At 45.9% G+C, this 27086-nt stretch overlaps 13 protein-coding genes across 13 annotated transcripts; 7 read left to right on the top strand and 6 right to left on the bottom strand.

The window, feature by feature from the left end:
- Positions 1-512: 512 nt before the first annotated feature.
- On the top strand, positions 513-1820 carry FSST1_007005 (uncharacterized protein; the record flags this gene model as incomplete). Its single annotated transcript, XM_083236574.1, has 2 exons — positions 513-1447; positions 1496-1820. The coding sequence occupies 2 exons, from the start codon at positions 513-515 to the stop codon at positions 1818-1820; spliced, it is 1260 nt and encodes a 419-aa protein (XP_083082966.1).
- Positions 1821-3154: 1334 nt separating this feature from the next.
- FSST1_007004 (DHS-like NAD/FAD-binding domain-containing protein) lies at positions 3155-4951 on the bottom strand (the record flags this gene model as incomplete). Its single annotated transcript, XM_083236573.1, has 1 exon — positions 3155-4951. One exon carries the CDS (start codon positions 4949-4951, stop codon positions 3155-3157), a length of 1797 nt encoding a protein of 598 aa, XP_083082965.1.
- Positions 4952-6357: 1406 nt separating this feature from the next.
- FSST1_007003 (uncharacterized protein) lies at positions 6358-7312 on the top strand (the record flags this gene model as incomplete). Its single annotated transcript, XM_083236572.1, has 3 exons — positions 6358-6503; positions 6567-6673; positions 6735-7312. The coding sequence occupies 3 exons, from the start codon at positions 6358-6360 to the stop codon at positions 7310-7312; spliced, it is 831 nt and encodes a 276-aa protein (XP_083082964.1).
- A 249-nt stretch (positions 7313-7561) lies between these two features.
- FSST1_007002 (uncharacterized protein) lies at positions 7562-7886 on the bottom strand (the record flags this gene model as incomplete). The annotated part of the gene is made up of 3 exons (XM_083236570.1): positions 7562-7590; positions 7640-7741; positions 7799-7886. 3 exons carry the CDS (start codon positions 7884-7886, stop codon positions 7562-7564), a joined length of 219 nt encoding a protein of 72 aa, XP_083082963.1.
- Positions 7887-8079: 193 nt separating this feature from the next.
- On the bottom strand, positions 8080-10193 carry FSST1_007001 (uncharacterized protein; the record flags this gene model as incomplete). The annotated part of the gene is made up of 3 exons (XM_083236569.1): positions 8080-9139; positions 9202-9856; positions 9908-10193. The coding sequence occupies 3 exons, from the start codon at positions 10191-10193 to the stop codon at positions 8080-8082; spliced, it is 2001 nt and encodes a 666-aa protein (XP_083082962.1).
- Positions 10194-10536: 343 nt separating this feature from the next.
- On the top strand, positions 10537-12396 carry FSST1_007000 (uncharacterized protein; the record flags this gene model as incomplete). The annotated part of the gene is made up of 1 exon (XM_083236568.1): positions 10537-12396. One exon carries the CDS (start codon positions 10537-10539, stop codon positions 12394-12396), a length of 1860 nt encoding a protein of 619 aa, XP_083082961.1.
- A 207-nt stretch (positions 12397-12603) lies between these two features.
- On the bottom strand, positions 12604-13180 carry FSST1_006999 (GFA family protein; the record flags this gene model as incomplete). Its single annotated transcript, XM_083236567.1, has 2 exons — positions 12604-12999; positions 13076-13180. 2 exons carry the CDS (start codon positions 13178-13180, stop codon positions 12604-12606), a joined length of 501 nt encoding a protein of 166 aa, XP_083082960.1.
- Positions 13181-14208: 1028 nt separating this feature from the next.
- On the bottom strand, positions 14209-14927 carry FSST1_006998 (uncharacterized protein; the record flags this gene model as incomplete). The annotated part of the gene is made up of 4 exons (XM_083236566.1): positions 14209-14338; positions 14411-14523; positions 14583-14745; positions 14806-14927. 4 exons carry the CDS (start codon positions 14925-14927, stop codon positions 14209-14211), a joined length of 528 nt encoding a protein of 175 aa, XP_083082959.1.
- Positions 14928-15551: 624 nt separating this feature from the next.
- FSST1_006997 (uncharacterized protein) lies at positions 15552-17333 on the top strand (the record flags this gene model as incomplete). The annotated part of the gene is made up of 6 exons (XM_083236565.1): positions 15552-16033; positions 16091-16275; positions 16350-16525; positions 16583-16791; positions 16844-17013; positions 17074-17333. The coding sequence occupies 6 exons, from the start codon at positions 15552-15554 to the stop codon at positions 17331-17333; spliced, it is 1482 nt and encodes a 493-aa protein (XP_083082958.1).
- Positions 17334-18483: 1150 nt separating this feature from the next.
- Positions 18484-19494, top strand: FSST1_006996 (Alpha/Beta hydrolase protein; the record flags this gene model as incomplete). The annotated part of the gene is made up of 1 exon (XM_083236564.1): positions 18484-19494. The coding sequence occupies one exon, from the start codon at positions 18484-18486 to the stop codon at positions 19492-19494; it is 1011 nt and encodes a 336-aa protein (XP_083082957.1).
- A 1189-nt stretch (positions 19495-20683) lies between these two features.
- FSST1_006995 (uncharacterized protein) lies at positions 20684-22016 on the top strand (the record flags this gene model as incomplete). Its single annotated transcript, XM_083236563.1, has 6 exons — positions 20684-20842; positions 20916-20994; positions 21050-21196; positions 21262-21375; positions 21450-21644; positions 21721-22016. 6 exons carry the CDS (start codon positions 20684-20686, stop codon positions 22014-22016), a joined length of 990 nt encoding a protein of 329 aa, XP_083082956.1.
- Positions 22017-22741: 725 nt separating this feature from the next.
- Positions 22742-23650, bottom strand: FSST1_006994 (alpha/beta hydrolase; the record flags this gene model as incomplete). The annotated part of the gene is made up of 1 exon (XM_083236562.1): positions 22742-23650. One exon carries the CDS (start codon positions 23648-23650, stop codon positions 22742-22744), a length of 909 nt encoding a protein of 302 aa, XP_083082955.1.
- Positions 23651-24779: 1129 nt separating this feature from the next.
- On the top strand, positions 24780-25985 carry FSST1_006993 (uncharacterized protein; the record flags this gene model as incomplete). The annotated part of the gene is made up of 2 exons (XM_083236561.1): positions 24780-25146; positions 25228-25985. The coding sequence occupies 2 exons, from the start codon at positions 24780-24782 to the stop codon at positions 25983-25985; spliced, it is 1125 nt and encodes a 374-aa protein (XP_083082954.1).
- Positions 25986-27086: the final 1101 nt, after the last annotated feature.

The following is a 27086-nucleotide window of genomic DNA, read 5'->3' as shown; positions in this document are numbered from 1 at the left end:
ACGGTAAGCTCTCACTGTAGTCAGAATACGATTAAGCCAAACGCGTCACAGGCAAACAGAGCTCTCCTGGTACCAGTCCGACTTCTTGTTAATCACGGCTATCTTGCGATTATCGCGAAATGGTCTAGAAAGTGACATCAATTTATTCTCCGTCGAGGTTAGATCAGGGCTTTGCCAAGCACTTCGATCGCGCGCCACACGCGACCCTTGCTAGCCTGAGATCAATCGCGTCCAAGGGATCCCAGCCTGTAGAGTCTCCATCAGACGCTACAGAACATGCTATGCAGAGTACAAACAATCCGTTGAACAAGATGATATCAAAGAGTTGATACAAAAGACTCAGAATCACTATAGACATAATTAGTAATTAGTCTTTTCAGCGACGTATTGTCGATGCAATAATGATATAACCAATGACGCAATATTTACGAACCTCCACTCTACTTATATCATCCATTCCATCAGACACTTCAATCTTTTACCTCTTCATCAATTGATCTCATCACTTCAGTATGGCAGAACAAGAAGTCTATGGCGATAAATTCGCCGGTCACTCGCCGTCACTTTCACTTCCCAAAGGCTCTTTTACTGGCTCTGGTGCCGAACAAGATGTCTACGGGAGTAAATTTGGGGGTCACTCCCCTTCAGTTTCACTTCCCAAAGGCTCTTTCACTGGCTCTGGTGCTGAGCAAGATATCTATGGCAACAAATTCGCTGGTCACTCGCCCTCATTTCCCAGAAATACCTTTACTGGCTCTGGCGCTGAACAAGATGTCTTTGGCTCTCACTTCAATCGCACTTTATACCAAGGTCTCACCACCAGCACTTTGGGCCTGATTCACTCTGCCGTTCTACCTTCCTTTACTCTTCATGCTGGTCTTTCTGCCGCAGCTTACGGAATTTCCCGATACACTGATCGTGTCGAGGGCAAGGATTTTCTCTGGGCATCCGGTATGACATTGAATGCTTGGTGGAGCGCTGTTGGTTCTCGCGTTGTCAATGATGGTCTCTCGGTTTCTGAAGCCTGGTCTGATCTCATCTACCCGCAAAAGCTTCTTCTTCTTGGTGCTACAGCTTGGGGTATCCGTCTTACTTCTCGTGTTGTGTCTCGAAGTTTGAAACGTGGAGAGGATGACCCTAGGTATGCTGCTGAGAAAAAGGATCCTGGTTTTTGGAACAAGGCTCTGTTTACCACATTCTTGCCCGAGGCTATTGCTCAGACCATCATCGCTCTTCCCTTTACGCTTCCTTTCCGTAATGTCAACGAGTGTGCTCTGGCTTCTCCTGTTACTGCCTACGGTCCTTACTTGCGGGATCTTGCTGTCTTTTTGTTCTCCACTGGATTCACCCTTGAGACGCTGGCTGATACCCAGCTTGAATCTTTCAAGAAGAGCAACCGAGCAGGTGTGAACCGTGAAGGTGTCTGGAGCATTGTTCGACACCCCAAGTAAGTCACTTCCTATCACGTAAATGACGAATGGCTAACGAAATACAGCTACCTCGGAGATGCCCTTGTCCACGCCTCATTCCCCATTCTTCTACTCAGCGCCGGCATCCTCCACCCCATCACTGTCCTCGGTCCCATCGCCAACTACGTCTTTCTGCGCTTCATCGGAGGTGACAAGCAGAACGAGGAGAGTCAAGCCGAGCGATACTCTAAGCACGATGCCGTCAAGGCTGAAGACTTCAAACAATACCAAGAGCAAAAGAACAGCTTCTGGCCCAAGCCGGAAGAGATTAGCAACGGTTGGACTGTGGGGGTACTAGCTGCCGGTGTTGTCGGTGTCGTTCTCGAAAGGTCACTCCGGAATGTGTTTTGAATGCAATCAACTTGAGGTGTAAAATAGCTGTATCTGACTATGTTTTTGTCAATCTATTGGTAATCTGGGTATCTACATTATCTAATTATGATTTCAACTTTCTTTCTATCCAAGTACTTTTGATCGCCTCTAAATGCTCTTTAATCGATGGACTGTCCTCACTCTCACCTCCACTCTCCATTTTTGATCTGATCCTCCCTACAAGCAAATCGCGTGCAATTTTTGGTGAAGCCAGAGATAGTTCCTCGTCTAGTTTTGCTTGACTGATGACTTTGCCGTTGCATAGTTCCTTGACAAGACTGTCGACCAAGTGCTGACAGTTATTTGATAGTAGTGAATATCGAGGATTGCGTCCAATATGTCGATGACCTGTTTGAACATCAGTACTAAACCGTAGACGTTGAAACGCGTGACTTACCAATCTCTTGTATCTCGTCATGTGTCTTTGTCGTTTCACCGATATAATAGCACGAACTCCACGTATCAACAAACTCAGGCGTAATAGCCGCGACGCGAAAGTAGTTTCTCCCCAACATCGTCAACTCCAACCTATCGCTCATCAAATCATAGCAATAACACTCCCCAAGAGCTCTGTCGATAACGCAAACAGCCCAGTGACTGACGCTATTCAAGCTCATTCCAACGTGTCGCGCCAGCAGCTTATAACTGGACTGAGAAACTTCAACCATGCCGAAAGAGATGGGCGTCGTGATGAGAAAAACCGCTCGTTGTCTTTCGTACGGGTTGCATATTAAAGGCGCCATCTCGGGAGCTGAGTCGCCTGTGATTTTAGTCGTTACGAGGGATAGAAACTCGTTTTTTTGGCGTATTTCTTCTGCGTGTTTTGCAAGCCATTCTTTTTCGGCTTCGCGCCTTTTTCTATGTTCCCTAATAACAAGAATCAGTTAATTTGTCTGGAAATAAATATGGATGGGTCAGGTACCATTTTTTAGACAGGTTCTGGTAGACCGCCTCACCCGCTGAAGCGAGCTTACTCAGGGCATCAAGTCCCATTCTCTGCTATAACAAGCCCATGCCTTTGCGATAACAAATCGTAGACTGTAGAGAGACGTGAAGATGGAAGTTTGAGTTTATGACCGATGATGAATTTAGAAAGAAATGAATAGTTATGGGGCGGGAAATAAAAATAGTGTCTGTACAGCCACGCGGATGTGCCGGAATTAGTTCCACTATTCACGTTGCAAGTCATGCTTGGCATACAATGCGCCTCTTTTTATTACGCGTGACTCATGTACGTACTTTATTACCGATTGTAGGGCTGGTGATTATGTCCCGAGGTGACAATGATGTGCATTTGACCACTATACATATCTCTATTTCCCATCCAATAACAGCGGTACGACGCGTTGAATGTCGCCCTGAATAAAAGTACTCAACCCACTATCTTCTTGCTCCCAGGGCACCATCGCTTCAGGTCCCATCCCGACGCGTATCAATTTGACCAACCCATTACTTCTCTCAACGAGATCTTCATTCGGCCATCTCAAAACACCAGGCGTATTCATTCCAACACCAAGTTCTAGAACCACCAATTTTTTCTTTTCTTTTGTGATTCGTGATTTCCAAGCTTTCCATTGTGTTTCACCGTCTTGGTACGGTCCTTGATTGAACCATGATCCTGCGCGAACGCAGATACCCATCTTTGAGCCGCAGAATTTGCAGATTGGGATTTTACTCGAATCAGTCAACTTTTGACTAATTGGGTCGATAAATGGCATCGCTTCAGCGACGAGAGGAGCAGAAGCCACAACCGCGTCGGCTCTGCAGTTATTTAGACATTGTAGATATGCATATGAACCCTGAGGTGTAGAAAGCTGCTCTTTCGACCATCCATTTGCAAGGAATAGTCCATCTGCATTTGATGTTCTGATAAATGCATTGGTTCCAAACTCCTTTAACCACGGGATTAAAGCCTGATATGTGGGTGTGTTTGACCATTTTGATATCATGTTCAAATGTGTAAAGAAATAACCCCATCGGTATTCCTCAGATGGCCAGTCATTGTACCCAAACACACTGTAAAGAGACGTCAAACCAAATTTGAAAAAGCCAGGGAAGTTCTTCTTGAATAAGTCTCTTGAGTGGTAGTCCAATCCTTCTGCTGCTGATAATCCTGCGCCGGCAGTGACTAGGATGGCGTCGGCTGAGCGAAGCCAATCTCGGGCTACTCCAAGCGAACCTTCCACGGTGTTTTCGATGGGAGGTAGGATTGATGTCGAATAAGAACCGAGAAGCGCGGTGTAGATCTTGGTGTCTGATTCTGTGAATGTATTGAAGACAACATCTGTGATTGTTGTAGATGAATGACTGTCCAACCATGATGTAACAGTTGACACCGCAATCTTGGCAGCTTCATCAGCTGGAAACGCAAAAAGACCAGTTGAGATGCAACAAAGCGCAACTGACTTTCTACCATCTTGGCCAAGCGGTAAAAGCTCCACAGCGTCGAGGATACCTTCGTAGCACTTTGCCAGTTGAGCCTTCTCCATCTCTGTAGGCGAAGCACCGCGCTTGAGCTGCGGGCCAACTGAATGTATGACAGAAGAGGCATGAAGCGCATGACCCCCAGTGACAAGCACCTCGCCAGGTTTTAGGTCTTTGGCCCTTTCTTTCATCAGCCAGAAGCATTCTTCTCTAAGCCGTGGTCCTGATTCTGAGTGGATGATGTTATCTATACATCGATGTGTTGGTTGGAAACATCCAAGGCCTTGGCTGTTAGCTGCGTTTGTGATGGCGGTGATACCGGTTAGAGTTGTTATGTCGCCTTTCCAAAGATGTATGTTTGTACGTCTTGACGCGTCATTTTTGATGATTGGTGAAGGGGATAGTGAGGATAATGGAGTGAGAAGTTTATGTTCCCTCACGCGTATGAGAATTGATTCGATATTTTGGAGGATGTTTTCTGGGAGAAGTGGTACAGGTGGTCGTACACATAGACATTCTTGAAGAAGCGCCAGTTTTGATGCTGTTTCGAGATGGTCTAGATGTTTTTTGTAGTGCTTTAGATTACCATGTGACAAAGAGCTTGAACCGTTTTCTGTAATATCGTCGATGAGGTAGGATAGAGTATCATCTAACATGGTGGCTGTAACTGCGCTGTTGTGTATCATGGTGAGTTGATGAGGGGTTCGTGGTAGTGGGAAAGATTGATTCACAAGGTAAAATGGAATTCGATTCAGCAATGTGAAATAATAAGATGAATAAACCAAGTAAACTTTCTTACGTTTATATAAATGGTTGATGTCAAAAATGCGCCTTTGTGATATGAGGTTTCGAAATCGTTATCCCACTCGGATGGGGTGGGATGAACCCGAGTGGGATATATTTATGTACGAACGAATCGGACAATTGACTTGTCAAGTGGGATGCAAGAAGGACGACCTGTTATAAATTTCTTCTGTGATAACTAATACTGGCTTACTACCTAATAATTTAAAATTTCTATAGAACAAGTTTCGAATTCTATACCGTTCCTTCAGGTCACTCGGGGAGTCAAGTCAATACTGGGGTTGTAGACATTCAATGGAGTAGGCGGGTACCAGTCAGCATACCGTTCAGGCTGTTTACGTACAATTGGCAGTATCGTTATAATTAATAGATGACGGGTGCTTGGGTTGTATTTTCACTCGCTTGATAAAGACACATGCAGCACAGTGGATAGACGAACAGACAAGAAGGAATGGGTTTGACAAGAAAGGAAGCAGAGTAAAGTACCTAATCATCACACTTGACGCTCTAGATGTATTTGACGACGACACCCTTTCAATCACCAATTACCGATTCCAATTAACACCAAGTCAGCACGAAGGTCAACCACTGTCCGTATCCGAGATGTTACCTCCCTTCAGACCACAGGATGTTGTACATTCAAAGCAACGTAATACCGGTAATAAATGTGTGTAACTATGGTAAAAGGGGGAGATAACATTGTTGGTGGCGCCTTACCAGGAGATGCCATGTCCTTGGCATTTGAGGCTGCTGACAGGGTGAGCAGCGGCTGAGACCAGGGTCGGCGGTCCCCTACCTTTCTAAACCCTGCTACCTCAGGAGCAGTTGAAAATTACGATTTACCATTTACTGACAAGTGTGTTTACTTACCTTCATATCCGTAAGTATCTCTTACAGCTAGAAGATCCTCACCAGTTCTATTTGCTACTCTATTCACAGGTGTTCAGCTCGATAACTTAAGGTTAAATATAAAGTATAACTGCAAAAAATGACCAGTCTCATTTGCGATGGAGCCTGGACTTGCGAGTGGCGCTGGGGGCGTTAGCCATGGCGTTCAGCTGAGGTTGAACGTGAACGGGTAGCGACATATTGAACGAAGACAGTGACAATATTGCTCTTGGCATTATTAACAAGACTCGGACGTTTGTCTCGTGACTCCCCGTCGGTCAGTTACGCCATCTGTCACTCACAACTTCGTTTCTTTTCTTCTCCATGTTTCAGCAACTCTCGTAATCCAGAATTTATCTTTGTCTAGCCCCACGTTTCCATTTTATCCAACTGTTTCAAAATGTCGAGAACCGATGATGATGGCGATGCTAGTGTGCAAACATATGCGCCCGGTTGTGTCGACATGCTCGATGTGTTCACGTCTTGCACCAACAAATTCGATGGTTTCACGACTCTTCCTTTCAAGGAGCAGGCCTCGTGTTATTGGTTAGCCAGGTTCAGCCATAATGTTGGAGATTAACTTGTATCTAACCTTATGGCCAATTGTAGCTGTCGCACTTCACGCCGTAGTGTTGTTTGGACCGACGAGATTGGCACCTATGCTTCTTCCTGCGCCGACTGGGCCATCACTGGTGAGCCAGACACTGCTTACTCTGGTACATTGCCTATACCCAACTCTCTTGACACATCAGCTACTAATTTGCACCTGATACCTAGTTGCCAAAACATTCGAGACTTTTTGCGAGCGCTTCAGTGACGCCTGTGACGCAGCCGAACCTGTAACTGTTTCCGTGATAGGAACCACGACGGACGACGTCGTAAGCACCGAAACCGACAGCGGCAGCTCCCAGCGGGGAAGCATCGAGACAATCACCCGTGTCATAGTTGAAATGGGCGGTACAGACTCACCATCAGACACTCCCAGCCACAAAGGTGGCCTCAGTACTGGAGCAATTGCTGGTATCGCTGTTGGAGTCGGGCTTGTAGCGCTACTTGCCCTGTCTGGAATATTCCTCTGGTGTTGGAAGACGAAGCGGCCCACCCAAAGCCCGACCACTGAACAGCAGATACAACCAACACAGCAGGAGCAACCAGTAGTCTATATGCCTTATGGTCAGCAGCCTCCCGTCTACGGTAATCCACCTCAGTTCAGCCCCGTTTATCCAGGTAACGACAGTTATCAAGCATCATCACCCCCTCCTCCACCACAAGGGCAGACGCAGTTTGCAGCAGAGCTGTCCGCTGGGAAAGAACCCGTTGAAGCTGTTGAGGCAGGGGGCAGAGAAATCAAGTAATGATATCGGTTATTATATTCCTTGGATGGAGAAAGTATTTATCAGTCAACTTCACGGCTTAACATGTATTGCATCGCCAAGCCAAAATATATCCTAGATGCAGCAAACTCTTGTGTTTGTATTTAATCTCCGCGAGCAACTCTGCAAATGGTAATGACTGTTGGCCTAAGCTTGATCTCTTGCAGTTCAGTAGCTCCCACTGATCTCCCCCATGCAAATACCTTCATGACCCCGACATAAAACAGTGACTTAGCAGCAATCCCAAGAAGTGTAGCATCCTATTCAGTCAGCAGCGGTTCTTGTCTAAGAATAAAGCTGATCACTCACCAGCCCAGCATCCAAGAGCGGCCCCACCAGCGCCGGGACACGTCTGAGTACACTTGCGGTAACCATCCTCCTTACAAGCGCGCTTGGACAGGTCAGGTTCAGCTGCTAGGATTAGTATAGTCTACTTCTCTGACTGGGTAGTTAACTGTGTTGACTCACGAGCCTTGGGCTGAGCCTCGGGGATGACAGTAGCTGTGCAGGCACTGACGAGCAGGCCGATGGCAAATATAGTACTCTTGAACTGCATGATTGCGGCGTGGAAGTGTTGGGAAAAGTGTTGAAGACGGGAGTGCTGGTTGTTGTTTAGGTTGTCGTTGAGAAGAGTGCTGGGCAGCAATTTCTTTATAGTCAAACTTCTACACCCTTATAAAATCCCACTACTTTGCTCTTATGAGAACATACGTGATGCCAACGTCAAGCGAACAACCGACATGCCTATTTTATTCAAGATCGTCAACGGATCTGGAGGACCGCCTATTTCTCGCACTGTCCCTCTCTGGAGCTCTTTTGTACTTGAACTGCTTTGACTGCGCCTTCATAAAGGTCGAGCGTTTTGGTGGTTGTTTCGAGCAAAATACTGTATACAATACCATCATCTTGTTTGGTTTAGGCTGCTCACCATTGTAATCACACAAAGGTCCAGTCATGTGATTTTGAAGGTCCTTCTTGTTAAAACTGTGCCAGCAACGTAGACAAAGCGCTACGCCGCTGTGTTTAGGATCCAAGAAATCTGAGTCTGTCCATTGATGAATACTAGAGCATTTGGCGCAGTTTCCTCTCGCCTCGATATTGGCATTGTGAAGAGTACAGCTTGCTAAGTACCTGCGAGAGGGAGATTCGGGGTCTTTTCCAAGTATCATGCCGTGATGGTGAGTCATGTGAGTAATGACGTGCGATATTTCGTCTTTCCAGCCATAGCAAGCCTGTCTGTCGGCAGATGAATATCGTGCCGGCGCGCTCAGCCAGAAAGGACAAAAGTTACAGCAGTCTATGAAGTCTTCCACTGAGATTTGACGGGGCGACGAATGATCTTTCTGCTCGTTGCTCTCGTTCGTTGATACCGATTCGTGACTTTTTATTTCATCTGACTCGACTTCGTCCTCTTCCTCTTCTTCTTCAATATCTGGTAAGACAAACAGCGCAATCTGCTCAAGATGCTGTCCGACATGTCGCTCATAAGACTCTGCGGACAAAATTGCGAAATCAATGCATATTGGGCAACGGCCTCTGGCTTTAGAAAGGTCTGGGCGACTACTAAGCCTTTCTAGTACATCGACCCTGTCGAGGCTCACATCGGTCCTGTGCTTTGTATTGATATGCTGCTTGAAAGTGCTAGCGCTGTCAAAATTTCCAGAACATTCGAATGGGCACTGCCAAATCTTCCAATGCTCACGCCTCATGTGATTTGCCCAGTCACTGCGGCGTAGATACAGATGGTCTGGCGTAGCACAGGTCTCCATAAGACACGTATATGGCCGGAGGTCTCTAAAAACATGCGTCCTGGATGGAAGTGTCAGCCCTCATCTATCTGATAGTCTTACAGAGTACCAGGTACTACCTACTTCCAGACATCTCTCGTTGTGATTGATACCATAACGTGGCAGAACGGGCATTCAAATGGCCCATTTATGTGCTCATCAGGGATCCGAGGGACTCGAAGTTGATTCGAGTTAAAATCCGAGGGGGCATAGGTTGTTCTCGATTTGTCAGATTGACCATCTTCTTCCATGTCCGGTCCGACATCTTTACCTTGATCCTTATACTGCTCAGGAATGGATGAAGCTTTCGTAGTCGGGTTGCCAGTTTCCACCTCAGGAGAGATTTCGTCGAGACCCTCGACCAAACGAGTTTTATGTTCTTCTCGATACTTGAAATACTGCCTCCTATGCGCCATTGCACTCGCAAGTCTCTCTATAAATTGGCTATTCAAGTCACTGAACTTGTGGCTGATATGTTCGCGGTAATGATGCACGAAGGCTTTCTCAAGTTCTCCGTCTGACCGAGACAGAAATTGGTCATGCGGTGCTGGATTGCTAATTGTAACACTGAGTCGGAGCAGACAGTCTATAACATTGGCGATATCGTCCAGAATTCGTTCAATCTCAGATTTCTCGCCTTCGTCAGACCCTTCGAAGTAGCTGGATAAGTCCTGCTCCTCCTGGCTTTTAATCTCAACACTTATTTCGGGTAAGCCGACCTCATGGAGAGCTGAAGCGCCTATTTAGGTTAGAAAGGGAGGTACCACTACGAGGCAGTTAAGCACCATACCTTGTTGGAGTGACGTTACTAAATATTGTAACAGAGAGACGACGTGGCTTCGAATATGAGATGCATCACGAAGACGGTATTCCAACGAGCGAGACCCGCCTTGCCTGTGAGCTCCCATATTACCTGCCCACAGCTTCAACCTTGCCTGACAAGAAACAGCTTGTGAGGCTCGAGCTTGGTCGTCTTCTAGCTCGTATACAAGGCTTTCAAGCCTGGCTAGACTGTTCTGAACCAAATCGGCAATCTGTGGTTTGCCAGTATGTTGAAGAACTTGTAGGGGTTTCATCTTGATAATGGAATTAAGAGAGAATACTGATTGGAACTGATGATGCTAATTCTTGTTTACGCATTGATTGATACAGAAATGGTAGGCAGCAATGTCTTTCAGTATATGCTCAGCTTCTGAAGTTAAGCCACGAATGACGCAAATTACGAGACTAGTCACGGGAACTGACTATCAGCCGCCAATTCCGCAATAATATCATTGGCTATGGTCGTGTAAAATGCAGCTTATTGTCTCAGGCTGCGAGTTTAGAAGCGGGGTTTGCATCTTGAGAGCCTGCCTATTTTACACACGACGCATTTATTTCTCTCGACTTCACTGCTTTCAGAAAATTACCAGCAAAGAGATGTCTGGAATTGAGGTTGTAGGGCTCGTTCTCGGCATTCTGCCGTTAGCTATCAAGGGCCTTAAAAGCTACAAGTCCATGCTATCAGATATAAAAAGTGCCAATCGCGACCTAACGACTCTAATCCACAATCTTGAAACAGAGCATATCATTCTATTAACAACCTGCGAATTGCTTTTAAACGATCTAGTGCCACTGTCGCAGATTGATGGTTTAGTCAAAGACCCTTTTGGCCAGGGCTGGGGTCAGTTCAATGACGATATCCGGGTACGACTCTGGACGGCAACGGATAAGTTCACAGAGAATGCAAAAGATATGCTTTCAGCGGCGAAAGAGCTTCAGGAGAAACTTTCATTGGAGGAAGATGGCATGGTAAGTGCCGATATTCCCAATAATGCATATTGTCTACTTACTGTCTACCTAAAGCCGCAAGCAGAGAGCCTTAAGGCAATTATAAGTCGTCTTAAACATAAAGCATCCTTTTCTCTGAGGAAAAAAGACTATGAGGTCATCATGTCACGGATTAAGACAGCCAATTGCTTTCTACGTGATATTGTTGGACAGACTGGTAGTCTCGAGCCTAATCGGCGGCGACGATCTCAAGGAAGAGTTAACAAACTCATCCGTAACTTGTCTAGAAGTATTTTCGAAGCTCTTAGGTGCGCAACGACCTGTCAATGCGTACAAAATCACGATGCATGCCTCGAATTGGTTCCAAGGAAGGCTTCCATAGTGGAAGACGACATTGAAGACGAAGTAGCCAAGACCTTCGATTTCCGTGTGGTGCTGGGGTCTCAAGAGCACTTTGACACTGCCGAAACCGTGGGCAACAACGATGATAACGACACCTCGCTGAGAGTTGACTATTCATCCCAACGGATGCGATGGGACAGTGTGAGCCTCAGATTTGAGCCCAAGTGCCAACCAAAACCTCATCCAGACTTAAGTTCTATATGCCGAGACAATTCTCAGGATACACGCCGTAGAGTTCGATTCAGTCAATCGCTAGGCTTCGGATCCTGGTATGAATCGGCCTCTGCTTCTACGACTCAAACAGTCACTATTTCCTCTGAGCTAGAATTGGCTACAAGACCAGTACCAACCCCGGTAACAAATCCCTCAGTCGTCACGTCCGACCTGTGTAAAGTCCTGGCCACATGGAACACAAAACAGAAAGCGCTGGCGGCTGAATGCTGTGGATACATCGAAGACACCAGTCTTAGATTCGGCGTCTACCCGCAGCATGATGATGGAGAGTTCAAGACAGCCGTAACGCTCCGACAGATCATACTTAATGGACAAAAAAACGAGCTGCCACCTTTCAATCACGTTGAGAAATTGAGAGTTGCGCTAGCGGTCTCTATCAGCCTCCTACATCTTTATGATACTCCATGGTTGCTGCGGACTCTAAGTTTAGACGACATAGTGTTCTTCCGCGGCGCTCAAGACAGAACCCAATGCCAACCTCCACTAGGGCCGTTTTTAGCTAAAAGCTCTATTAGAGAGCCCGCTGCAGCATATCCGAGCAACGCAGTAAGAGGGTATAGAGTTCCTATGAATCCCTTAATGCTGTCCCTCGGCGCATTGCTAGTTCAACTGATGCTCGGATACGTCGTTCCCGAACTTGACCTGACATCGACATCTGAGATAACTCTTGACAAGCTTCTAGAGAAACATCAGGCGGGTGAGAGACTAAAGGCAGAGACATTGCAAGCTGGTGGCGCAAACTACATGGCAGCAGTCAACTGGTGCTTGGGGAGCGTTTTATCAACTGCCGGCTTGGGGAGTATGGATTTCTCCCAAGGATTTCATGAAGAGGTTGTAATAAGGCTAGAGAATGATATAAAACAATTAATGTAGTCTATCACTAAGTGGACTGTATTACCTACTAGGCCATATTTCTATACCCTATGTAAATGCATCAGCTTGCGCCATTGTTTGTTGAAGGTAACATAGAGCATCCGGATGTATATTGAATTTCTGCCGCTGATCTTCTAGTCTAGCATGTATTATCACTGTTTTGTATCATACAACATCCCATGAGAAGTCAGTACATGAGGTCCCTGCTCAGCCATGGCCCGGAAAACTCTTCTCCACACCTGCGACACCCGAGAACCAGGAAACCCGATCCTTTGTGAAATATTCCTCGACCGGCCGGAGTTTCGTTTCGTGTAGCGAAAAGTCGTCAACAGTGCCAATACGCAAGATGCTGATTTCGGGGAAACGCTCGCTGACACGATACATGAGGGAGCCGCAGTTACTACAAAAGTGATTGGTCATGGCTTTGCCCGAGACTATCGTCTCGCTCTGGCTGTATGTCTTGAGCAAAGCCTCCCCACGGACGTGCTCAAGGTGAGAGTTCTCAACGATGAAGTTGCTGGCGAACATGGACGCTGTGATCTTGCGACAATCGACACAGTTGCAGACGAATGTGTTGATAAGTCCCTTGCCTTTATTAATCGGCTTTTGTGATAACAGATGTGTCAGCTTAGCTCAGCTCGGCTACAGGCACACTGAAAGGTAAAGGTATTCAACTTACAAAGGAGAGCTGTATCTTTCCACAGTAGCAGGTGGCCGTGGCCCGGTCCTCCGTGGACCAGCCGTCTCTCGCTTGACCGGCATGTGGGATGTATGAGTTTGACATATTAGTGGTGCTTTTAGATATTGTATCTGAGTTTGCTAAACTTGTAACTGTCGCTTCTAGTTTGACTTCATCAAAGATGGGACGGCAATGTATAAATAAAGATAAATTAACCCTGACGGTTCCAAAGCGGAAATGAAGGACCAGGTGGAATTTATTACTAAGTTGTAAAGAAGACAGGCTTAAGTACGCGTCATTCTTCATTCGTCATCTCAATCTTCATAACGTTATGCATAGTTGCAATAAGTTAAGATACAGAGCGGAAGATGCGGAGCGGAGGATGCGGAGCGGGCCGAGTTAGTTTCTTATTGTGTACTTATCGTTGGTTCACGAGCGGAGTTTTCTTTTGTTGGAAGAAGCGGGCATGACTTTGTATTATATAAAACAAGGTTACTTTATGGGCTACCTTCGCGACCAAGCTGAACGTCTAAAGATTATCATGCTTTTAGAATAATCCCATCAAGTAAAAGTTCCTATATTTACTTTGATAGCTGTGTCGTTAGCCTGCATTGGATAGGCTGATATGTATTTATACCGTTATTTACATAAAGAGAGTTATGTTTCTGACCGGAGGTATTGACGTGACTTTTTCTTTTAGTTCACTATATATTTTCCCAGAGATTCAACATATCACAAGGGTTTAAGCTAATAGATGCTTTAATTATATGTCTTGTTAAATATTAAATTGACAATAAATGTATATAATTAATAAGAAGTATATATTGCTTTATCGACATCTGTAACCTCTCAATAGTAGAAATATTTAACTAAGCGAGTGAATGACTGTAATTCTGGAGTGATATAAAGCTTAGGCAACTCTAATCAAGTTTCTTGGCTGGCAATACCATTCTAATTCCCCCTAGCCAGATATACTACCTACAATCCGCCTTCTAATTTCGCCATTTAATAATAACACAACTGCAGTACTTAAAATCTAGATTTCGTTCGCGTGTATCTCTTTGGACTGAACAAATCATACAGTGTGAACAACTAGCGATATCCCGCTTCCTCAATCCTGCCCCGTAGTACAACTAATATGGACACGGGTCTTCTGAGGGCTCGATAGAGAATCCATCGTAGACTAGGAGACTGCGACCTTGGGGAGTGAGGTTTGCACGATGGGTGACTGGGTCCTTTGCGACAGTGAACAAGGTCTGGAAGCTATGAGTTCGTTAGAATGATACGTTGAGAGTACAGGATGTTGTCAAAGTCCAGGTATTTCACAATACTTACTAAGTTGTAGAACAGTTGCCGTCAGCGGTGGTGACTGTCTGCATGACGCCGTAGACATGGAACGTCTTTTTGGTTGCCGACTCTGTGGCCACGACAGTCTTGTTTGGAAAATGCTTAGGCGTCGTCAGCAAGGGTGTTTGGCCAGGGGACTGCTAATGACGCGTAGACTCACATTCCATTGGATCGAACCATCAGGGGGTAACATAGCCGCCCTGGACTGTAAAATGGCGTTTGCTCCAGTTGCCTCATTTTCCAAGACAATGAGGCTCCCGTTGCGGGTGAAGAAATCGGTGTAGCTAGACGTTGTCGTCGGATCCTCGTTGTTTCTCAACAACCTGCGTAAACGACATTGTCAGCTTCTATAACCTCCCTGTTTCGAGTTTCACGGGACTTACTCATAGTACCAAGGTCCAAACTCAGGGTCAACATCGCAGCTAGGAGAGTAATCAACCATGGAGATGGCTTGGGAACTCCTAACCATCAAGCCAAAGACTAGGGATAGAATGTAGGGCTTCATTTTTATAACCAGCAATCGGTATTAGATGTATGTTTTGATTTAATAATGATTCAATGGAATGCAAACAGCATGCGATTGTAGGCTAGTCTTATAGGTTTTGACCTTTATATAAAATACTAATACCGGAGTTAAGAACCCCGTGAGGGTCCCGGTTTCTCCATATCTCCATTGATCTCCGATGATATAGATAAGCTTGTATTTTAGGATTTATAGTATAAAACCTTAAAATATAGCATTAACCCATACAGTTAACAACCTTAAGAATAGCTTGTTTTAATGCTTCCTCAGCCCACATGCATACGTATGCATTATTTTAGTTCATTTGTATTTGTAATGTCTAATGTAAAGGCATCACCTCTTAACCTCTCAATCTACGATTGGACTTAGTCTCAAGCGGCCAGCTCCTTAGTAGCTACAATAGTATCTCGCCCTCCTTTTCTCCCAGCCCTTTTGTCTCCATTTCTGCCCCCTTTAGTATTCTCAACCTGGTAGTCTATTGTTGCCAAATTTGACCTCAGTCTATTGTGCTTCTTGATAAATCTTTACTTCATTCTTCGTCAGTTTGGGCTTGTACTCTCCGCCCACCTAACTTTTCTCGTTTTTAATCTTCAATCTTGAATCATAATGCCCGACAAAGCTCATGTTGAAGAGGATGATGGTATCCCCATGCCTAGCAACAACAACAATGGCGAGTATGCACGCGATTTTGATCAGGGTGGTTTTGATCAGGCCTCGACCAAGAAACTTTTGAGGAAGATTGACTGGACCTTGATCCCCTTCCTCGCCTTGTTGTACCTACTGTCCTTTTTGGACCGTACCAATATTGGCAATGCCCGCTTGGCTGGACTTGAGACTGACCTAGGTCTAGAGGGTCTGGACTATAATGTAGCTTTGGCAGTTTTCTTCCCGTTCTACATCATTTCTGAAGTCCCTTCCAACTTGGCCATAAAGAAGTTCTCCCCCTCAGTTTGGATCCCATGCATTATGATCATTTGGGGCATCGTTTGTACTCTTATGGGTCTTGTTACTAATTATGCCGGCCTCTTGGCATGCAGAATGGCTCTTGGTCTTGCTGAGGGTGGCCTCTTTCCGGGCATTAACTACTAGTGAGTATCGGTGATCTCTCGCGTCATGCTTACGTGGTAGCCTGACCGCGCAATTAGTATTACGCTTTGGTATCGTCGTCACGAGTGCGGTTTCCGCATGGCAATCTTCTTCTCTGCAGCAACCGCTGCTGGTGCCTTCGGTGGTCTTCTTGCCAGAGGCATCGTGCAGATGGACGGTCTTGGCGGTAAGCCCGGCTGGGCTTGGATCTTCATCCTCGAGGGGCTTGCAACTCTTGTTGTTGGTAAGTCATTTCCCCGACTCGCAGCAACTCGTTGGTGGAAGGACTACTGTATACTAACCAACAACCCTGTATAGCCTTTGCTGCCTTTTTCGTGATGAACGACTACCCTTCCACCGCTAGATTCCTCACCATCGCAGAAAAAGAAGAGGTGACTCGCCGATTGGAGCAAGATAGATCCACCCTAGCCGATGAGTTTGACATGAAGTATTTCTGGGATGCCATTAAAGATTGGAAAATCTGGGTACATATGGTAAAATTTACTTCGCAAATACTATTACATACGCTTCATGCTAACACCATCATCTAGTTCATCACTATTGGCATTTACACCCCTTTATATTCATACTCTTTGTTTCTGCCTACTATTGTCCGCACCTTGGGTTACAGCAATGAAACAGCACAGCTGATGACAGTCCCACCTTACGTCGTCGCTTGCGTAGTCTGTGTTGCTGGTGGCTACGTAGCCGACCGACATGGTCAGCGTGGGATATATATGATTGGCTTCGGGTTAATATCGTGAGTTTCTCTCTCTCTCGTTTGCGACGCAGGTGCTGAGTTTGTTTCCTAGAATCATTGGGTTTGTCATGCTCATTGCCACCCAAAATAACACGGTGAAGTATGTTGGTTGTTTCCTGGCTGCGTCTGGTGTTTTTCCCAACGTTCCCCAGGGTGTGGCTTGGAATGGCAACAACATGGGCGGTTCTGTCAAGCGAGGAGTCGGTATTGCGATGCACATCGGTAAGCCCCATGATCGCATACAGACGATTATTTTCAAGTGATTGATCTAACTCGATAAAGGATTCGGAAATCTGGGGGGAATGATTGCCGGTTTCATGTTCCAGTCCAAGCACTCGCCTCAATTCTACCCCGGACATGCAGCCATTATTGGGTTCCTCACAATGTCTGTGATAGGTTCTATCTTCATGACGACCTATCTACGACGGGAGAATGCCCGACGAGACCGAGAGTATAAGAGTCCATCAGAGTATACCCAAGAAGAAATGGTAGCAGAGCGTGAGAGGGGCGATGATGCTACATTTTTTAGATACACCATTTAGGATTCTCGAGTGTAGCCGAGGGATTGCATCTTCCACCAAACTCCCCGCGGACTATTAATTCCAGTTAAAGAAAGCATTAATAACCATGGGATTTAATAAAATACATCATCTAATTAGTTGTTATTTACACTATACATTACTTAAGTACTACTATTCTAAGCAACTTAATTATCTTTAGAGTTGCCTTAATTAATGTATAAAATGGCTAATTATGTAGAGTAATTAACGCAAGTCTAGCTATAAATATTAAACATGTATATGAATAGAAACTATAGACAGTCTATTAAATGATAGCAAGCCGGAGCATTGTTTATCTTGTCTAACTTATATATCTGTCCTGTAAATATAGTTAGTAATTAACCTCTTCCCTTAAAATATTTAGTAATGCTCTGTTGTCTAGGTTAGGAGCTCCCTCATGCTTTGTGCTTCTCCTTCCTCTCAATGTAACAGTGTAGATAACAATAACGCGTCACCATACCTTGGAGAACATCGCCTGGGAAGTAAAGCTAGTGCACCGTTTAAACCTAAACCGTCGTCACCGCCAAAACTTTACTTCCACGTTATACCATGTCAGAACGAGTCTTGGATACGGTGGCGATATCTGTGTAAAGGCCATGTTATCCTATTGTGCTCATATCACAAGAGACCTCGGGCCCTAACTGCCGCCCGGGAATCCGAAACCGAACCGTCCCCACTGAAACCTTGGCATGGAGGGACCAGATGTCTAGCGTCCTAGACTAACAGGCAACTAGGTCCAGCTGGTTAACACTCTCATATCCTGAGATAACGGACCACGAATTGCAACATAGAAGAGGGTGGCTGGCCTAAGCCTCCAGGGATTCTACTCAGCCATCATTACACGTTGCCGGGCATTAAGAAACCACATGTTCTTGGTCTCACACACTCACACATCCCCTGTATGTATGATTCGTGGCAGGTAGAGGTGCAACTATCCGACAGAACCAAGATGCTTACCCAAGCAGCCATGGAGTCTGACACGAAACTACAAATACAGCCGCCTAACCGCCTGAAAACACTGAATAATCAGCAGCAGGTCTATCACCACAAATCTGAACTCCTATCACTCTTCCAATCACCACCTTACAGTATCTCATCATCCTAAAACACTACTCCCGCTTGAATCAGCAACATGCCCTCCAAAACATTATCATGGGTATCAGCACTTGTTCTCACGCTGGCCACGCTTCCTGGGCTCTCTGCTGCAGATGTAGAGCGCCGATGGATACATTTCTCAAGCGACGGGATATCTCTCGCTGGCCATCTGTATGTGCCAACATCTAACAATTCGACCAAATTCGCCGGTGCTAGACGCCCAGCAATAGTGGTAGGGCATCCTCGTGGTGGTGTTAAGGAGCAAACATCTGGCCAGTATGCACGAGAGATAGCTGAGCAGGGTGGTTTCATTACCCTTGCCTTTGACGCAGCCTATCAGGGCGAGAGTGGTGGCTTTCCTCGCTACCTCGAAGACCCATACCAGCGCGCGAACGATGTCAGGAACGCCGTTACATACCTCTCTACGCTGGATATTGTCGACCCTGATAACATTGGCGCTCTGGGTGTGTGTGCCTCGGGCGGTTATGTTCCGTTTGCCGCTCAGACCGACAAGCGGATCAAGGCCGTAGCCACGGTCAGCGCCGTAGACCTAGGTGTCTTGAACGCTGAGGGCTTCGGCAGCTTCAACGGTCCGCTGCTGCCAAACTTGAACTCCCTGCTCGCTGAAGCCGGTCGCCAGCGTACCAACGAAGGCCGCGGCGCTCCCTTTAACCAGACCCGGGTTGTCCCTCATAACCCGAGTGATGTCCTGCCTACACTCCCCGTTTTTTATCAGGAAGCTCATAACTACTACCGCACGTCGCGGGGACAGTACCCCACCTCGCCTAATCTGAACCTATGGCGTAGTATTGACCTTCTTGCTACATACCGCTCCTTCACCTTCATGAATCTCATCTCACCCAGGCCTCTGCTCATGATTGCCGGTGGTGATGCTGACACCCTATACTTCAGCGAGAACGCCATCGACATTGCCCAGGAGCCCAAGGAACTTTATATCATCCCTGGTCTCACTCATATTGACCTTTACGACAAGACTGCCCGGAGCACACCCAAGCTGGTCGAGTTCTTCACCACTAACCTACAGTGACTGAGCAAAAGCCCTGGCCATGACAAGATCATCTCTGGGCACGAGAGCTTGGGAGGCACCGTGTCCAGCATGTTAATATTTGTTATTTCAATATACTGGTATTGCACTTAAACTTGAGCATGTTGGAAGTTACGTGGGGCTCTAGTGTTGATCCTTACCTTTGACTTCAGTTGGATGCACAAGTAGGGCCATGTATTCTACCTTTCTTAGTCACTCGTTGGTTTTCAATAGCTATACTGTTGGTGAAATATTAAATTACTATACGTCTGTTTTAAAAAAACACATATAATACGCAAGTGGACTGGACAAGTGAAGCTACTCTTCATCTTCTAAAGCTGATAGACTTGGTATTCTTTACAGTATCAATTTCTCATCTTTCCAGCACCTGCTCCCATTTGTATCATCAACTGTAGTATTGCATCCAATGTTACCTATTTTTTATTCCAGCGTGCATGTGAGATCAGCCGGAGCCTAATAAAACCCCCTTGCAAGTCAATGCCCTGTTAAAGATTGGGTAATGGTACAGATGTCGGAGTTAATGAGATTACTCCTTCTGGCTTAAACAGCCCACTTTTAAGACCCATCTTGTAACAAGAGTGTCTGTGCTGTCAGTAGATGATCATCGGTTATAACCGACTCCGCCCACTTGCATAACTTGCAAAGACTAGTCTTGTACACTACCGGTGCCCACTTTGCTTCCTACCCCCAACCGGTCCTGGTCATGCATTTAGTCGACTTCTTACAAACAATTATATTGTCGATGCTTTTAGGTAGAGGCTCGAAGAAAAAGGATTTTAACTCCGGTATCCACCCCAATTATACATAGACTTATAGCGGCTATTACTACCTTACCTCCGGTCTACAAAGTAAGGTGGAGATATTAACTCGTCAACACCATACGTCAGACGCCCGGAAACGTGTCACAAAACATCGTGCCAAGACCTTATCCTAGCGGGATGCCTTAGTCACCTAACACACTAATTGTACGCGCCGGTGACAACTTATGAGCGTGCAATCTGCAGTATATAAGTTGCTGAAAATACTTCTCTCAGTTACGAACTTGAAGAATCAATCTGATATGTTCTCCACCATTCGCAGAATAGCCATTACCAGAACTATTATCCGTACAACACCTAGAACTTGTACAATTCCTATCAACAGACCCTTCTCCCAACAATACGCCGCCAATATGGTCAAGACGCTTCCCTTCGCAGATATTGAGGTTCCCGTCCCTGGCTTCGGGGCCATGGGTATCAGCTTTGTTATGGGCACTAACTTGACCCCTGAAGAGGCAGAGCCCCTTCTTCTGAAAGCCATCGAGCTTGGATGCACTTTCTGGGACACTGCTGTAAGCCACCAGCCATATCATCATATTGTTTTTGCAATGGACTGTTAGAAACTAACAAATCTGCCCCATATAGGTTGTTTACTCTGCTGGAATCAACGAGAAGCTTCTTGGTGACTTCATTAGGAAGCATAACGTTCGCGACAAGATTTTTCGTAAGTTGGTTATTGCTATTTAGATACGATCAGCATCACTTACACGCATTCAAAGTTGCCTCTAAATGTGGTTTCGAGATTTTCAATGGCGGCGGCGGTCGTATCACCAACTCAGCGAAGCATATCAATGAGTACATTGAGGGTACTATTGAGAGGCTTGGGTTCACGCCCGATCTTTACTATCTGCATCGCATTGATCCCAGTATGTCAGAGAAGACTATGACCTCTCCTGAATCTGTCTAGGATGTGTTACTAACTTTTAATTAGACACCCCCCTGGAAGAGTCAATCACCGCTCTTGACGGCCTACGCAAATCCGGCAAGACTAAATACATTGGTCTCTCCGAACCCTCTGCCGCTACACTCCGCAAAGCAAACTCAAGTAAGTTAACAGAACCTGATGATAATCTATATTGCATACCTCGAAATGAGTTACTAATAGTTGATAATCTATAGTTGCCAAGATTGATGCTGTCCAGTCTGAGTACTCTGCATTCGAGACACTACACGAAACTAGCGGTGTTATCGATGCATGCAGAGAGCTTGGAGTAGCTTTCGTGGCCTTTAGTCCTCTAGGTCATGGTGTGCTCGTTGATGACTTCCCGTACAAGACTCCTGATGATTTCGCCCCAGATGACTTTCGACGCACCTGTAAGTTGGAACTTATTCTACCGTCTCGTATAGGTCTTGCACAGTTCGTTGTAGCTAACCATCCTTTAACGTGCAGCCCCCAAGTTCCAGGGCGATAACTTCTATAAGAATCTTGCAGTTGTCAACGAGTTCCGTAAAGTGGCTGCCAAGAAGGGAGCTACCATGGCCCAAGTTGCCCTTGCTTGGGTTATTGCCCAGGGCTTCATTCCAATCCCTGGTACAACCAAGGTTCACCGTCTAGAGGAGAACTGGGCATCGAGGAGCATTGAGCTCTCGGAAGAAGAGAAGGCGGAGTTGCGGAGCCTTATTGACAATACCAAGCCCCATGGTGCTCGATTCGGCAAGCAGCATGCAGCAGCTGCCGAGAACTAGAAGTACTCAGTATAGTAATCAATTGGACCTGGCCGTTCAGCCTCTAACAGAAAACAAACCTACCAATTCAAGGCGACTTGTCTTATAGACCCGTGATAGTAATTAGTAGAAGTGTGTTATGGGCTGTTCTCCTATAGTTAGTAAATCACTGATATAATTAGCATTACTGTGATAGGATAATACTTTTGAGATATTTGCATTGTTCTTTCTTTCTCTTTCTTTTTTATTTCTAAACCCTCCTAATTAATTAAGTACTTATATATATATATTTATACGTATTATCCACCCCATCACATGCCTTCAATCTTTCCTTGCCTTATATCAGCCGTGCCCCTAAGGCCCGTATTTATCTCATAATATAAAGTATTGTTGAGCCTATCATAAAGCGACTCTGATCTTGGCTATAAACTTCAATTCAATTAGAGACTTAATAATAAACAGTAAAATTTAAATATCTAAGGGAAATAGAGAAAGAGAAGCTAACTAATAAAGAGGAGAAGCCCTAACACTTGTCTTAGGAATTTCCGCCCAGAAAACGTTACTTTCATAATGGCTTATGATATATACTATTGGCTTTCAGCCGAGGTAGGGCTTCAAAGGATTGAACCTTATTGCCTCGCTTAACCTCAGCAATACCTCTTGAACGACAAGTAGAACATGTATCCGGGCATCACGATCCTTCGAGTGTTAATACGCCGAGCCTTCCCTTCACCACCTGTAGAACCTTAGAGGTTGAGGTGATGCTTGAAGAAGGTGGTGATGTTGGCTAGAGCAGGGCCGACGTATTGTTCGCGGTCGTAAAAGTCCATGTGACGACCACCAGGAACGAGAATTTTAGTGGCGTTGGGGTTGGAGTGCTTGACAATATCGTGGATCTTGTCTGTCTGCCACCTGCTGTCGGCATCGGTTCCAGCAATAAGCAGAGTGGGCTGAGTGAGATAGCGGTCGGCGAACTGCCAGGCGTCGAAGCGGATCAGAAGAGGTGTTGATGAACCAGCCATGACGTTTTGGGACGTATTGTAGAATCCACGCGGAGTTCGGTAATAGTCCCAGGCATCGATCAGGTCCGGGGGTGTGTCAGCAGCAGGTGTGGGTAGGAAGTTAACATAGGTAAGGTTTCCTCCTGTAGCAGTGCCCTGGAGGCGCTTCTTGGCGTCCGAAATTACATCAAAGACATCCTCTTGGTCAAGGGTATTCAGCCACCCCTGTCGAGTGGAGTCGCCGATGTTGACAAGGCTGGTGGTTGCTACAGCCTTGATGCGGTGATCCGCGGTAGCAGCTGCAATGCCGTAACCTCCACCGGCACATATGCCGACAACAACGATGGCCTCAGGGTCAACGTTGTCAAGTCCCTGGAGGTAGTCTACAACAGCAGACACATCAGAGACCCTAGAGTTAGGGTCTTCGAGAAAGCGAGGTAGACCCTCGGAGCTTCCCTGGTATAGCGCATCGAATGCCACAGAAACAAATCCCTCCTGGGAGAAGCGCTCAGCGTACACGTTTGCGACTTGCTCTTTCACGCCGCCACCAGGATGGACGACAATGAGCCCAGGGGACCTAGTTGGGGCCGCCGCGGGGGTATGCAGAATGCCCGCCAGATGGAGGCTGCCTTTGACAATGTTAATGAGAGACATATTAATCTGAGGATATGTAGTTTGAAGTTGAAATAGCTGGAGGATTGTAGGTGTTGAAAACTTAATATGCGACAGGATGACTATGTTTATATATTCAGAGCTTTTAATATTGCCTTACTGTGTTCATCCTAGCATAGTCATTATTTGACGGCAAATTAGTCATACACAAAAGGATTCATCATACCATGAGCCGGGCACAGGAGCCGCGTCAGACAATATCCCATAGTTTACTTGGCTTCCACTGACATCAGACATCTAACTTTGAAAATTAAAACACCCCAAGCACATGTATTAGCACCAGGCACTGCAAACCTGCGCCACGGAGCCATACCCTATTTGCAATCAAGGTAAGGCGAGCACCAAATTGTAAAATACGACAGTGACACCTGGGCCGGGATGCTCGTGTCCCCGGGTTCCTACCCAATCACCAGTAGCTTACACATGTATCCAGCACATCAAAGAGTTGGCCCGAGGTGGTCGCTCCAGAAACCGAGTACGTATTGAACCAAGCCACATCTGTCTTTATTTTATCTTACTTCATCTCTACGAGATTCTGGCTACCTGGTTCACGGCCAATGGTGTAGCTTAGGAAAAATTACCCACATGAGTTGCACAATGTGAAAACCTGCATATCGAGCGAAGACGAACACGACATGGTTGTAAAACAAAGTGGCGTAGCACGACTGGTCTTTGCAATCCGCGCGTCCGGGACAATAGAGCACAGGCGGCATTGGCATGTGTGGGGACGGGCTGCGACGTGCCGTGGGTGAGCCGCGTTATCTGTACAATGCTTTCAACGATCTAACCTTATGTTTAACGTTATTTCAGTCTATCTTACGCGTCCTGCAATACACCTACTACGCAAAAACAAACTGTTTGCTTGATCATGACTTGGTTGGTAATCACGGGGATTAAGATTATTATCTCCCCTTTTTAGGCCCAAGTGTAGAGGTCGTACGTAAGGCCTCAAGTGGAAAGTTAATATCAGGGATACTTACGTCTTTCTGTACAATAGGCTAAGACCGTGCTTATATAGGAGCAGCCTCTCGCTTCTGAATTTGTGCCCAACATATCTCAAGCCCGTTTTTAATACTTTTCAAATACACATACTTCTGCAGGATCAATCAACATGTTAAACAACTCTTTCTTCAACACCTCGATGCGAGGAGTGATGTGGGAAGGTATCTTGCAGACTGTGGCAATTCGAGATCTTCCCGTTCCGACAATCGAAGCCCCTACGGATGCAATAGTCCGTGTTCGATATGCTGGGATCTGCGGAACCGATCTGCACATTACCAATGGCTTTTCCCCAAGACAAGACACGTCTTGGAGCCTTGGTCACGAAGCCATGGGCATAGTTGAATATATTGGCGATGCTGTTCAAGAGATGGCGGTTGGGGACTATGTTGTTGTTCCCGATGGAATACACAACGCTTCGTTTGAACTGACACCGGGTGAGATGGAATGGTACGCTAGCCAGTTGGGTGGTGCCCAATGTAAGTTCTTTTGCTCTTCTGTTATCCCGGTGTATGGCAGTTATAATCTAAACTTTACATGACTCTGACAAATACTGGCAGCCGAATTCGTGAGGGTTCCACATGCCGATTATAACCTGATGCCAATTCCCAACTCGCAAGCATTAAACGCAACACTCGAAATGGATTATCTCTTTGTCGGAGATATCTTTGCCACAGGCTGGACTGCTCTCAACTTTGCCGGGTTCGAGAGTGGTGATACCGTTGCTATCTTCGGAGCCGGCCCTGTTGGCCTCCTTGCTGCGCACTCGGCTTTTATTCGTGGCGCCTCTAAAGTATATGTCGTTGACTATGTCCCCGAGAGGTTAGCACTTGCATCCTCTATAGGCGCGATTCCCATCGATTTCACTGTATCAGACGCAGTCGAGCAGATACTCGCCTTTGAGCCAAATGGAGTGAGACGATCTGTTGATGCAGTGGGTTTCGAGGCGATGAATGCCACTCTCGACATCCAGACCGACATTGTTATTAAGAATATGGTACGTGTGACTGGATATAATGGTGGTATGGGCGGAGTTGGTGTTTACGACAACCTCGACAGCGTCGGTGGAGGCTCTCATGGAACACGCATCCCCTCCAGCATTGACTTTCCCATCTCGGACTTCTTTTACAAAGGGTTGACCTGGGGAATTGGCCCAGTGGACGTGAAGCTTGTAGCTCCAGAGCTTCTGAGGCTTATCGACCAGGGAATTGCAAAACCCAGCTTTATTATCAGCAGCGTTGTTGGCATCGAGGATGCACCAGAGGCGTATCGGAGGTTCACTAGGCGGGAAGAGACCAAGGTTGTTATTCGTTTCTAACCAGTTTCGGTATGAGGTGGACTATGTTAGATTACCTGTGGGAATGCTTGATATCACTAGTCGCTCGAATAAGGACACCTTCAGTGAACTGCCAAATAAGCCTTGCTCTTACAGAATAGCTACTACAATACATTCCAATAACCTAAAAGCTCATAACTCCCACTGAAATACGTAAGCACTGCAGCAATATACAAGGAATCGGCTTTTGAGGGGATTGATTTCCACTTATCAAGTCATTCCAAACTTTATGGCACTTACTACACATCTATTCGACTACGTCACTACCCGAAGCCAGATATTCAGGTACGTCTTTGCTTCGATGCTAAACGTCCATCCACATAAAACGTCTCAATAACCCCTTGAGATTGTGGGAAAAAGACACGTGCATTGCGGTTCCACCGGATCTACCCTGTGCAAAATGTTACGAAGTTAGAATGTGAACATATAAGAAAACAATAAAAATTCCATTTTATCTCATGTTAAGATCTGGGTTTAACAGAATGTATTAATTGGATTTAATTAGTGAATATCTTTGGTACGGGTAATTAAAATGCCTTGTTGATAATCTACCGTAGGCAGGAGACTCACACGAACTCTTTCACATCACATCTCAGTGCTGCAGTAGGCAACTAGACATGTTGCGCTAATTTAGTTTGACCCACCAGACATTTTCAAATAAACTCTCTTTCGGAATATCGTCATTATAAGCGGATACCAGGGTAACATCGGCTAAACTAGCTTATATGCGTAAAGTCCTAGCGTCTTTTTCTACAGCCTTCGGACATACTACATAAAGTCCTAGTACGTTTTTAAAACATCCTTGCTACGGAGTTAATATCAACCAAGACTATCCGTAAGTCCTAGTGCATTCACATCACAGAACTGGAAGATAAAGCTGCAGTGTCTTCTTACCCTTTGTGACATAATATATAATTGTCATCAACAGCTATTGTCCCAGAATTGAGCTTGCCAAAGAAGATTTAACAAGTCTTGAATTCTCTATCTAATTGATGGGAACCGTAAGCTGTTTTGGTAACCTAAGCAGGCTAGCATATAACTCGAAGCTCAGCCAATCAAGGTGCTGCATTTACTCACAATAAC

The sequence above is a fragment of the Fusarium sambucinum genome, chromosome II (genome assembly GCF_050947815.1).
Source record: "Fusarium sambucinum isolate potato_lamoka chromosome II, whole genome shotgun sequence".
Classification (NCBI taxonomy): domain Eukaryota; kingdom Fungi; phylum Ascomycota; class Sordariomycetes; order Hypocreales; family Nectriaceae; genus Fusarium; species Fusarium sambucinum.
The sequence above is the reverse complement of the archived record's forward strand: the minus strand, read 5'-3'. Positions and strand labels throughout refer to the sequence as shown.